The sequence below is a fragment of the Vespa crabro genome, chromosome 7 (assembly GCF_910589235.1).
Source record: "Vespa crabro chromosome 7, iyVesCrab1.2, whole genome shotgun sequence".
Classification (NCBI taxonomy): domain Eukaryota; kingdom Metazoa; phylum Arthropoda; class Insecta; order Hymenoptera; family Vespidae; genus Vespa; species Vespa crabro.
Window position 1 is genome coordinate 456,803 of NC_060961.1, and position 12,706 is coordinate 469,508.

Genomic DNA, 12,706 nt, shown 5'->3' on the forward strand with positions numbered 1-12,706 from the left:
TTCTTTTTCTTTTGTGGACCGGATCTCGAACGGATCGTCGAATAGACTCTATCGTCGAAATTTCTCTCTATAATTTCCATTCCTTTCGTACTTCCCTACGATTCGATGGACAATAGCCGGAATATCTGGTAAGGTTAAGATAAGTCGGCGAATTTAGGATTACGAATTTGCCTGGCTATAGATGGCTTTAGAAACGCCAATCGAAGAAAGAAGCGAGGTACGATAGAGCTTCTCTTTCAGCAGGATCCTGCTGGTTCGTGGGAGGTAAAAATGTGCGTTCGCGACGCCGAGCATCGTGCTCGCGCTTCTAATCTCGTTGCTCGGATCGATGACTCCTTGAAAAAGATCTCTGGAGGGTCGCGATAAATTAATGCGCTTTATCGCGGCTTCTTCAGGGTCCTTGCGGTACGACGACGGTCAAAGGGAGCCGCTCGCGAGTTCGCCAGTTGAAATTAATGCGAATACGCGTCTCCGTTTCTCGGCTCTTCTTGCGACAAACTTTTTTTTACATTTTCATCGAACTACAGTAAGCGCATCAGTCCGCCTCCGCCGAGACTACTACCTTGATTACGGTCCGTTTCGGCGGACCACCAAGTCGCACGGCTTCTCGCGCGTGGAGGAGCTACTTACGAGCGAGCGAGCGAGCGAGCGAGCGAGAGAGAGAAAGAGAGAAAAATCGGCGCGTTGACATTGTCATTAGATCGTTTTTCTATCTAATCGTAATTGTGCTTCGATTAGAATCGGAAACGTCTCCAAGATACTCGTCTCCCGCGGCGAATAGAGAAAAAGAAGTAGGATCGTTCTCATCGCAAAGTCGGAATCTTGCTATCTCCGGGAAAGCCAAAAGGATCGTGGGAGGTTAATCATCGAGGAGCGACAAAGCTGCTTCTGATTCCCGTTGATCACGTAGAGAGAGAGAGAGAGAGAGAGAGAGAGAGAGAGAGAGAGAGAGAGAGAGAGAAGCGGACGAAACGCGAACCTTCCTCGTTTCTCTACTCCCCCCAGCCCCCACCCGTCAGCTTTGTTCGTTTATTCTCTCATACAAAATCAATAAGCTCTTCCTCCTTTCCGTTCCTCGCTTCAGCGAGCTTCTCTCTTTCACCACCCTTTTTATCTCCCCCACTTCTTTCTCCTTCTTCTTTCTCCTTCTTCGTTGGCCGGTGAAGCGAGCGATGCGCAAGACGAATCGTCGTCGATCGGACGATAAAGCTTGTACCGGTCACACTTCGTATTATTGGCGGCTAGAATCAAAGGACTAGATGCATCTACGCGCTCCGAGCCGCGCTTATACGCGAACGTCTCCTCCGCGAATAAACATTCTGCGGGCGTAGCTCGCGTTCTCGGCAAAAAGCGTCAGAATGGATCTCGAGTCGTCGCCGTCGTTGTTACCTCCTCCTCCTCCTCCTCCACCACCACCACCACCATCTTTTCCTTCGCCTTTTCTTCGACGACAGGTCATTGGGAAATGAAGACGATCGACGAAGACAAAGATGGCGAGTTACGCATCTTTTTCATACCTTTTTCGTAGGGAATAAAAAGGATTGGCACAGATTTTTGTAAGGCTGACTCGCGAGTTAATCCATTGGTCGATCAATAGGAAAGAACTATGCTTGTGGCCATCAACGGAAGAAATTAGAGCATTGGAAAAAGGCTTCAATTATAGGAGAAACAAACTGAAAGGGGTTCCATAAATGGGTTTACTATTCAGATACGTCGGTTACGAGGGATAAAGCAAATGAGCTAGATGAGAATTTACAGGAACTCTCTTTATTGTACGCGTATAATTAAATCGTATATAATGTATGTGGGCGTTCTTTCGCACGAACGCTTCGCGCATACGGCTTGATTCTAATAATACTGCGACGGAGGTTGTAGAGTGGGTTGGAAGTTAAAGTTAAATATTAATTAAATAGAACGTCGATATAAATAAATTAAGAGATTTCTTATAATCTACGATAATTTTTTTTCTTCTTTTTTTTCTGCTTTTCACTTTTTTTTCTTTTTTTTTTCTTTTCTTCCTTTTTTTTCTTTTTTTTTTCTTTTTTTTTCTTTTTTCTTTTTTTTCTTCTTCTTCATATCTAATATAATTCGCGACGAATTGTGTCGGGGTGGATCGCGGATCCGTTGTTAAATCGCATCGAACGATCTCTTTGAAAATCCGAAGGTAGTTTTGCGTGCAAAGTTCGCAACACGAGAACTCGGGTAGTGTTTCACTTGCAAACGGTGATCCACTCTTCGACGGTGCAATTCTGACACTGAACGTAGCAGCACCAATGAAACTTGCACCTGCACCTTTCGGTGCGCCTTTGCCTGACGACATTGTAACCTCTTCCGCAGCAAAGGCTGCCGCAACCGTCACCGGCCGAGCTCGTTTTGTTGCACCTACGTCCGGCCGTACCGGGTATGTCCGCGGCAGGATCCCTTTCGCAAAAGTTTGGCGACTTTTGATAATAAAAGAGCTGCTTCGCGAGATCTCGCGGTTTCCTTTTGCGTCCTGTTCCCCTCTCCCGGTGCTTCCTCTGTCTCTGACGGTCCGGTCTTCTCCTCCTCGAGCCTCTTGCTCTGGCCAACGGCGTGACGCTTCCGAGATTACTTTGCGCCACCAGGACGGCATTTCTGAAACGATCTTTGAGCGTCTTGCCGACTATTCGAAAGTCCGGCACCACCTTCCAGCACGTCTTGAGCTCGCACGAACCGGACATGCCGTGACACTTGCATCTCACTTGCATGTTGCTCGCTACCGACTGAAACACAAGTCAGGAGTTTCTGTAAAATGCGAGAAAGGACCGTACGCGAGCGACGGCATGACTCGTGAAAAAACGGCGAATCTAACTTGGTTTCTTTTAGACAAAGAGGTGTCGCGTACAAAACAGTTAATGAGTCTACGGCTGGGTGGTCCCGCCCGAGGCTTCGTCTTAATAACGTCGAGGGCCGAGAGCGAGCGTGGAGAGCACCACGAACGAGGAAAAGAGGAATAAGGAGAGAAGAAGCCCACCGTCCTCTTCTCTCTTCCTCCCTCCCCCCCCTCCCTCTCTCCTTTCTACGCTTTTTCTTCTTCTTATTCTTCTACTCCTCCTTCCTCTTTTTTCTCTCCATTCGTGCTCCCTACCCTCGCTTTGGCTTCTGTCATGGGCGGAGTTTGAACGCGGACCACTAAAAAGCTAAAAACTTTGAGGTTGGTGGAAGAGGTGGCGGCACGGCCACGTGATTTCGTTATAAGAAAAATCATTGATCGTCACAAGGACAAAGAAGAAAAGAAAAAAAAAAAAAAAAAGAAAGAAAAGAAAAAGAAAAAAAATAGTCTCGTCTTACCAAACGTCCCGCTTGGTTGTTGTGCAAGTTAACGGTAGACTGTATGTCGCCGGCCTTCTCGCGCGAGTCTAGGAACTGTCTCGAAAACTCCATGCCGTAATCGAGATTGTGAGAGCACCCGCCCCATTTCCATTGGGTGCCCCTTGCCTTGGCCGGCGGTTTTGCTTTGTAGCTGGACGGGTCGCATCCGCAGGAGAGGAGCCTTCCCATGCTGCAGGCGCGCGCCACGCTATGAGCCACTCCTGCTGCCGATATCGCGTAAGCGAAGGCCGTCTCTCTGTAACCTGCGATCGAGCTTGGTAATCATGGGTGCCAAACCTGTGTACATAAGTTGTGTGCCTTTCGGAAGATCGGAGGATTCTTGGAGGGTATCTCGTCCATGTCGCGTTAGCAAATTGCCGCTTGGAAAACAGCCAGGATAATATACGCGAAGCGTATATTCTCCTTTCTCGCGAGGGGAGTACGAGCTTCCGTAGAAGGAGTTACAAATGGCGATCGCGGACAGCCTTCCGAGACAACGGTTCGAAGCTAGATTATTCAGCCGTCCGTCAAAACGAAGCGTGCCCGTCCTACGTATGAGCGAGCTCGTCTCTTTTCGTTTCTCGAAACGGCACCTTTCGCTTCCCTTCATTAGCGATCCTTTCGAGGATAGATCCTGAGAAAGGGACAACGAGTGGAAGAGAGAGAGCGAGAGAGCGAGAGAGCGAGAGAGAGAGAGAGAGAGAGAGAGAGAGAGAGAGCAAGAAGCAGGGTGACGCGAGCGTGCAGCACCCTGGCTAGCCTCGGCAGCAGACGACGTTCGTTAAGCGATGCGACGTCGAGCGCAGTTTTTCTTCGGGCCCTCCCGCGTCCAAGGTCCTCCCGTCGTCGCGAGCTCTCCTCCTTGGAGTCGGATTGACGGACGGCCGACCGTCAAACCGCAGTGGTGGCTGTCAACTTACAAACGATACGACACACGAGCATTGCCTGCCTGCCCGAGCAAGATTCGAAGGGGCCTCCTCTCCTTCGACAATGCCCACATTACTCTACCCTTTCTCCTGCCTCGAGAAGTTACTCCGAAGCCCATGGATACCGGCCGGCCGACCGACCGGCATTTGCAGTATTCATGAGGACGAGATACCAAGGAGACGCGCTAAAGGCGCTCCTAAAAGGATTTGTGGCATTCGTTCTCGACACCCGATGAGGCACCACGCTGCTGCTACTCCGTCTCTACGCTCTCCTCCTCCTCCTCCTCCTCCTCCTCCTCCTCCTTCTTCGCGAAGACGATTCTTTCCTTTCTCCCTCACGAAGGGATGCGAACGAACGAGGATGCAAAAGATTCCAGAAAAGGAAAGAGATACGCGTTGCTCTCGAGTCTCTCCTTTCCTTCCAACGCTACCAGGTATTAATAATTCCGTTTGAGTCTTTCTTGAATCGCAAAGATTTCCAAGTGGCAAGTAGCGCGTAAGCTCGGACACGCTTCCCATCGAACCTTACCTTCTCTATATACGGATATTGGTAGGAACCGTTTTATAATCGTCCGAGTTGCGCGAGATCGTGGAGGTGCGCACCACGGGGACTCGCAATAAATTCTCCTGCGAGAAGCCGTGCGTCTCTCGTCGTGGACAGCGCGGCCGGAAGGACAACGGCAGGAGAGGAAAGCGAGTGGACCGAGAGAGAGAGAGAGAGTCTCTTTACTCTTTGCCTTCTAGATTCTGGGACACGGTGACGAATGGCAAGCCGATCCCCTTCGGCAAAGTTCGCGTCAGTCCCGAATCGCTAGTCTTAGATAACTCAATAGATACGGAGGATAAGGGAGTATGGGGGAGTGGAGTACGGGAGGTCCGGCTCAAAGGCTCGCCACGAAGAACGTCCTCGAGTACGGATCGAACCGGTGCAACGAGTTTCTTAATTAATGGCCTTGCGATAGATCTGCCTTTTATATGACGATCGCCTTAGAAGGGAGCTTTCTCGCGCAGGTGGCGCTCGTTTCTTGCGATTGGTCGCGACCCTCGTAAATTCTCGCGTTCGAAATGATTTTCTCTGAATTAATCGGATTATCCTGTCGCTTGTAAAAAAGGAGAAACTTTTCCGTTTGGAAGTTGACTCGAGATTTTCATCGACGAAAACTACTTGTGCGGGCTGTGCGTTCATTTCCGTTAAACGTTTCATCTCTTTTCTCTCTCTCTCTCTCTCTCTCTCTCTCTCTTTTTCTTCTTTTTTTTTTCTTTTTTTTTTTTTTACAAGAAAGGGAGGAAGGAAGGAAGGTAGAAACGAGAAAATAAGAATGAGAAAATAGAGAGAAGCGTGTCCGAGGGATTTAACGGCACGATGACCGGCTTCGAGACGTGCTCCCGGACTCGAAATTCGACACGCTGGATTTCTTGCCGACCGTCCGTTCTTCGAGCCGAGCTACGATATAGACTTTAAGAAGCAAAGATCGTTCGCAATGGCCGCAACTTGAAGTCCCGTTTACCTGGATTCGTGGAATTCGCTGCGCTTCGATTAATCGTAGGATAACCGGCACGAGCACGGGACGCACCCTGGATGACTCTATTCACGAGTTCTTCCTGTTTTCCACGATCATGGAAAGAGAGGGATCGCCGGAGAATTAGGTGAGAAATTCCGCGTTACTCTTTTCAAGGATGCGTTTATGTTATTTTTACGTAAGTACGGAGGAAAAAACGAGGGAATCGACACCTCGACGTAGCCGGTCGTAAGAAATCTTAGGGTCGATGGAAGTGGCGAGATAACGACAGCGCGAGCGAGCAGGCGAGGGGAAAGAAGGTTGGTCCGAGGGCCCTCCCGCTCGACGGAGCTCAAGCTTTCAGGTCAGGTGCGCCCGATGTCGCGCTCTCGCGCATTCGTCCGACACGATATATGTTTCCTCTTTCGGCGCACGTACGCGCCACGACGAATTTATATGTCACGCTGGTCCAGTGGCGAAGGCCCCCTCCAAACCTTCTTATGGAATTGGGACAGGTTTTCGACGCTGCCCTCGTTGCCTCCGTTAGCAACGAGGCAACGAGGAAGACGCGCAATCGTGATCTCATGATTTAATGAAATCTCGCGGCTCTCAATTTTTTTTGTTTTCTTCTCTTTTTTTCTTTTTACCTCGCTCGAAAAGCGTCTAAGAAGTTAAGATCGAAGGAGCTTATTACCTCAGGACGAGGTTATTACCTCTTTGTAGGAGGACGCTACTCTGTTGCGTTCTGCTGCTCGGGGTTAGAGAGGAACAGTTCCACCTGTGCCACATGAATTGATGCTGGCATTCTAATATCGCCATCTGTAGTCCCTTCAGAGCCGCTACCGTCACGTCCGGGTTTCTGTGGCAGAGTTCACGCTGCTCCTTCGTCAATCCAGGTATTCCGTTGCAAACGACGGCACTGCCGCTAACCCAATCGTCCACCGAATTGCTCATCAAACAACTGCCGCTGCAAACGAAGATGTAGATCTTTTTATTAACGGGACATTTTGAGATTTATCGCCTTCGTACTTTGCCAATTTCTTGGAATCGCGAGAAAGCCGATCTTCCCACGGACGCGTTCGATCGGTTTGAGTGATTTCGGTCGTACGGAATGTCCTGCCGCGGAGATTCCTCGTACGATCGCGGTATGCCGTGATCTCCTTCCTACCCACCCTTTCTCTCTCTCTCTCTCTCTCTCTCTCTCTCTCTCTCCTCTCATCAAGGCCCGTTCGACCTCTCGCTTTATCGGATTCTCGATCGCGAAGGTTGTGCTCGCTCCTGAATCTTTCGTCGATCGATGGGATTCTTGTGCGAGATAGGAAAATCTAAGAGAAAGTGCACGTATCCATGTCTTCCTCTCTCTCTCTCTCTCTCTCTCCCCCTCTCTCCCTCTCTCTCTAGGTTGAAATTAATTAATCGACCATCAGGCAGATGCCGTCGCTTAAGATAGCGCTCTAAGAGCACTTCTTCCAAGAGGCAAAGACCGTTATCGCGACGACGACGGTATTAGTGGCGGCGGTGATCGTGCAGGAAGAAGGAGCCATGGTTTGATCTGTTCTTTGAAAGCGTTACGCACCCTCTTGACCTCGGTCTCGTAAAATCATCGAAAGGAAAACAGACGGTATATAGTAGACGGTATGGTTAAAAGGGAATGATTGAAAAGTTGGAGAAACGTCCGAGAAGATGATTTCTCGCGGCAATCAGGTTGGTGGATTTGACGTGGGGGATAGGAGAAGAGTTATCCTTTCGTTTGGTTCGGTGCTTATCCGGCCGTAGAAATTAGCCGACGAGCTACTCCTAAAGTAAAAGCTGTGTATGGCACCCGTTGCGGAGCGAAGAAAAAGAGAAAAAGGAAGGATACGGGGATATGTCGAGGACGGGCACGGCACGCTAGTAGAGAGCTAAAAGAAGAAGGCGAGGAGGAAGAGAGGAGGAGACAAGGAGCTCGAGACAACTCGGTTTCTGCGGAGTGTGGGAAAGGATGGCGAAGGAGGGTGAGGCTTTTTAGGGTCGTCGAGGTTATTGAGGGCTCCCATTACCGGTACATCCTTGCCCCTACGCTATCTTTCGCGCTATTGATGATCTACCGAAAGCAGATTAATGATCTTAACTCGCTCAACAAATTGCCGAAGACACCGTACGGACGGTCGAGCCTATCAACGGATTCCTTTTGCTACCTCTCGACTTCTTCTCTCCTTCCGTTACCTCGGTCCCTTCGTCGCATCTCACTTCTCGCACAAGAAGCGAGACGCTGCTTAAGGAACTCGTCTTTGCGTTACCGTCATTCTCATAGAAATACCGTGCGCTCGTTGGCTCGATTCGAAAAGATAAAGAGACGAATCGAATTCATAGAATCGTGCCGCGATTTCGCCGCGTCGCAACGTTGAATAGGATAGGAGAAAAGGGATTCTTAACGCGCGAATCTTACTACCTCTTTCGATACTTCTTTTTCACCCCTCCCCTTCCCCATATGCCCCTTTTGCTCCCTTTATTTCACGTTCGCGACGGGATACGAGGAATAATCTTCCTCGTAGAAGGTCTTTGAAGAATCCAAAATGGCGTCGGTGGTGGTGCACGCGTTTTATTCGATCCGTCCCTCCCCCTTGTGCTCGCATCACGGTACAAGAGAAGAAGCCGCACCGCGGAATTTCGCGTTTAATGGGGCATGAGACAGGCGTGCTGTGCTTGCCGTGGCCGAAGAGAGAAAACTCGTTAGCGACGACTCGCGAGAACAACGGCCGGCTATCGGTTCGGTCTTTGCTATTCTCAACGACGAGGAACGTCGCGAAATTAGTTTGAGCTGAAGACTCGAGGAGGTAGGTAGGTAGGTAGGTAGGTAGATAGGGAGGGTGGGAAGGAAGGAAGGAGGCGGGAGAGTCAAGGATAAGGTTCGCGCGTGTCGTAGCGCGGAGAACGGACGGAGGACGCGCGTCGCGCGAACCAGTTTATCGACTATTATATCGTCGAGAACGTAATTCAATGCCCCGTAGCGAGTACATCGCGCATACATTGTGCGCGCACGTTCTCGCGTCCTGCACCGGACACACGAGTCGGTGCAATTATTTACGACGAGTCGGCCCAAGCAAGGGGATTCCGGCGAACGTGTATCGGACTCTCTCGATACCATAACGAGGAAGAGTTGCTCGCCTAGCGCCAAATAACTATGTCTCTGCGGCTCGGATATACTACGACCAGCGATTACTCTTACCGAGTTATATCGCCTTCGTATTGTAATAGGTTTAACGATCTACTATATATCATAGATGGAAGGATTTCGGAATCTCGGGGAAACTATTCGGAACAGCGTGACTACTTTTAAAACGTCGACGTCTTTATCGACGACGCTCGAGAATGATCGCGCGTCAGGAGCGTTAGATCGACGAAAGATCGATGTGGGAAAAGCCGACGAATCGATTTACGCTCTTTATCTATGTTCGAAATCTCGCTCGCCTTGATCGCCGATCGTCGACTCGATTTTAGAGACACCTGCGCCAATTTCGAGCGAAAGTACCTACAACTTACAATGTATTTCCATAATGAAAGGAGATCGAAGCCGAAATTTAAGAGCGCAATTTTGTACTGACGGCCTCCGGTGAAAGAACGAGTTCTCGAGCGATACCGATATTTATACTTTATAGCGTGGTCACGAATCGCTACTTATTTTGGAAGAATCGTATCCGTAAAAAAGAACCTTATTTTGCAAACGTCACGTATTCTTACGGCATTCCACTGGGACGAATTATACTTGTAAAACAGCGCTTACGCGCGGCGTAGTACGCCGTCGGAAGGTTCAAGCATCGGCGGATATAAAGCGATCGAGGGCTGATCGAGAGGCTTTAATAAAGTCGTAACGCAAGCTTGATTCGAAATTCGATACGTAAACGAGAGACAAGAAAGAGGATTTAATCTCTCTCTCTCTCTCTCTCTCTCTCTCTCTCTCTCTCTCTCTCTCTCTATGTTTGCGACGTGCGAACGAATAGCGATCGGTATCGCGCGCAGAAGCGTTAAATAAACAGAAACGACGAGGCAACGGCGGAGCAGCGGAGAGGCGCCAAAGTGCGCTCGGTAAAGACGTCGGCAAGACGAGACGAGAAGAGTCGTGGAGAGGCGAGGCGAGGCGAGGCGAGGCGAGGCGAGGCGAGGCGAGGCGAGGCGAGGCGAGAGGAGACGAGACGATACGAGTCGGTGGGCCACGTGGCTCGATTTAGCGATAAAGTCCTTACTCACCGACGATGCTCGAAGAGTAGGAGAAGAAGGGCTACGGTGCGGGCGATTCTAGCGGCGATTCGAGCGACGATTTTCCTCGCGATTCTAGCCGGAGGTCCTTCGTAGTAGGTACGGCCTGCTGCTGGTCGAGACGAAGGCATCCTGTCATCGCCCCGAGGACGTCTCTTTCTCTTTGCGCGCGCGTTTTGCCCACTTTAAAGAGAGAGAGTCGAGTGGGAGCCCTCGTCCAGGGGTGCACACCCCTAGCACCCGAACGGAAGGACCCCTCGATTTACCCTACCCCCTCTCCCTCGAACTCCGCTTCGCTCCGATACGGCTCCGAACGCTCTCTTACTCTTCTTAGCGCGCGCGGTGCCTGTGATCAGCAGCCTGGCACGCGTCGAGGACTCCTCCTCGCCCCGGGCACCGGCGCTTCTCCTTTGACGTTCTCTCCGATTCGAGAGCTCCTACTTTTCTCGAGGGTCGTTCCGAAAACTACCCTGCGACGATCGGCCGATTCTCCCCCTCTTTCTTCGAAAGCCTCTCTTCGATTTTTGCCTTCGAGCTTCGTACCCTTGCTCTTCGTAGCCTCCTCTTTGGTATCTCCGAGAGCTATTTCTCTATATCTTTGGATCAAAAATACTGTACTTGTGTTCCTTCCTGAAAGAATGGAATGGAAAGAGAAAGAGCAGGGAGAGAGAGGGGAGAGAGAGAGAGAGAGAGAGAAAAGAAGAACGAATGATCTAAAAGGGACAGGACGAGCAAGGATTTTAAATCAGCTCGAACTTTTGTCTAATGTGCCTCGCGTACGTTTCTTTGCGATCGAGCTTGGTCGCAGCTTGAAAACACCTTGACATTTCTTCGTTTTTCTACGGCGATGATAACTCTGACGTTGGCAACGTCGACGAAGGATACGTCCTAACGAAGACGGGAGGTAAGGTCCACCTGTTCGACGGTGGAAACAAGAACGAGCGTAGCAACATCCTTTTCCGCGAAATTTTTCCCAAAGTTTTCTCTTGGCCCGTCCTTTTTCCTCGTTCGTTCCACCCTTATTGGATGGGCCGAAAGTAGCCGGAAAAGCAATAGCACCTTCGGGCACGACCACCACCTCCACCACTACCACGACCAAGAAGAAGCACCACTCCGGAGCACGAGCACCTCCTCCTTTCTTTTCTTTCTTTCCTCTTTTTCTTCTTCTTTCCTCTTTCTCTTATTTTTCTTCTTCTTCTTCTTTAAACTTATTCTCGGAGCTTCTACGACGACCGTATTGCTCCGCACTTCCGGTATGCGTGCGCTCGCGGCGAAGTGTCAAGCTTAAATAAAAGAAAAGTCGCCCTCCGGCTCCCTCCCACACACTCCCTTCTTCCTCTTCTCTTCCTCCTTCTTCCCCTCCCTCTGCTTCCACCCCCACCTCCACCTCCTGCTCCTCCTTGATCTCTCTCTCTCTCTCTCTCTCTCTCACACACACACACACACACACTCGCTCTCTCTCGCTCTCGCTCTCGCTCTCTCTCTCTCTCTCTCTCTCTCTCTCTCTCTCTCCTACTCTTTCTGTCGTGGGCGCGCTCGCGCTTCGCCGCGCGTCTATCTCTCGGTTCGTTCGTGCAAACAGTCGAATGCAAACTTCCCGTCCGGCTTACTTAGCGAGGACGCTAACGATGACGACGACGACGACGACTGTGACGGTGACGACGACGACGACGACGACAACGACGACGACGACGACGACGACGAAGAAGACTATTACTACTACTACTACTTACGATGAGGCAAGGAGACATGCAACGAGAAAATAAATCGAATAAGTAAAAGTAGAAGTAGAGGAAGAAGAAGAGGAAGGGGAGGAGGGAGGTGGGGAAGAATAGATGGAGAAGGATCGAGAATAAAGGAGCTAGGAGATAAGGCAGAGGAGGGAAGGGGAAGGAAGAGGATCGTTAGGAGCGATACGCCGAGATTCGCGCACTCGTTATTCGCTTTTTTTCTCCGGATGCTGGCGTCGTCGGCGCTGTTGCAGCTCGGAGAGACGGAGATAATCTGAGGATCGGTGGCTCGCTCGAGAACGGCGCGCCACGCCGGCGACGAGAGAGTAGAAGAGCTGTCAGGATGATCGGCCCGTCTATGACGAACTCGGTGCGCACGGCCCCGCGTACCCTTTCTCGCCCACCCACCGTCCGTCCGTCCGTCCGTCCGTCCGTCCGTCTATCTATCCTTCTTGCAGGGAGAACGACGAGAGGGCTCTCGACTGTCGGAGGAACCAACGAACCCCCACCATCGGCGCCACCATCGGCGGCACCACCATCCGGAGCAGTACTAGCGGCGGCGCAACGCGTCGGCCACTACCCTCCGAAGCGCAGAGCCAAAGGGGCAGAGACCAAAGGCAACTCCGTCCAAGAGGGATCGAGAGCCTACGAGGAGAGGTTGCGCGCCCTTCTCGCGCCCTCCTCGCGCCCTTCTCCTCTTCTCATCATCTCGGATCAACTCGGGATCGACGTGTCTTAGCCCTCTCCCTTCCCTCCTCTCCCCCCCCCCTCCGTTTCTCTCTCCTTTCGTTTCGCATGGCTTATTTTCGATCGCGCAAGAGTATATCTTTGACTGGCGTTCGTTTTCGCTCCTCGGAAGTTAGCGTTTGCGATAAAGAGGGTGAAAAATGAAATAGGCGGGAAACGAGGGAGGAAGGAAGGAAGGAAGGAAGGAAGGAAGGAAGGAAGTTGGGCTCGGTCGATCACGTGACAGGACGAGTGG

At 50.9% G+C, this 12,706-nt stretch overlaps 2 protein-coding genes across 5 annotated transcripts in view; one reads left to right on the forward strand and one right to left on the reverse strand.

The window, feature by feature from the left end:
• Nucleotides 1–12,706, forward strand: part of LOC124425681 (protein Wnt-6-like) — a 66,198-nt gene that overhangs the window by 16,225 nt on the left and 37,267 nt on the right. The gene's annotated exons all lie outside the window — the stretch shown is intronic.
• The window catches only part of LOC124425679 (protein Wnt-10b), a 46,296-nt gene continuing 33,649 nt past the window's right edge, over nt 60–12,706 (reverse strand). Inside the window, exons 1-5 of one of the 4 annotated variants that reach the window (XM_046966349.1) lie at nt 10,775–11,331; nt 9,986–10,590; nt 6,472–6,725; nt 3,313–3,596; nt 60–2,744 (exon numbers count right to left, since the gene is read on the reverse strand). In XM_046966349.1, coding sequence (XP_046822305.1) covers nt 2,211–2,744; nt 3,313–3,596; nt 6,472–6,725; nt 9,986–10,125 — 1,212 coding nt within the window. In that variant the 5' untranslated portion in view covers nt 10,126–10,590; nt 10,775–11,331 and the 3' untranslated portion in view covers nt 60–2,210. Of the gene's footprint in view, nt 2,745–3,312; nt 3,597–6,471; nt 6,726–6,787; nt 9,915–9,985; nt 11,332–12,706 lie in introns of those variants that run through there. The other 3 variants (XM_046966350.1, XM_046966348.1, XM_046966351.1) reach the window with 3 other exon arrangements.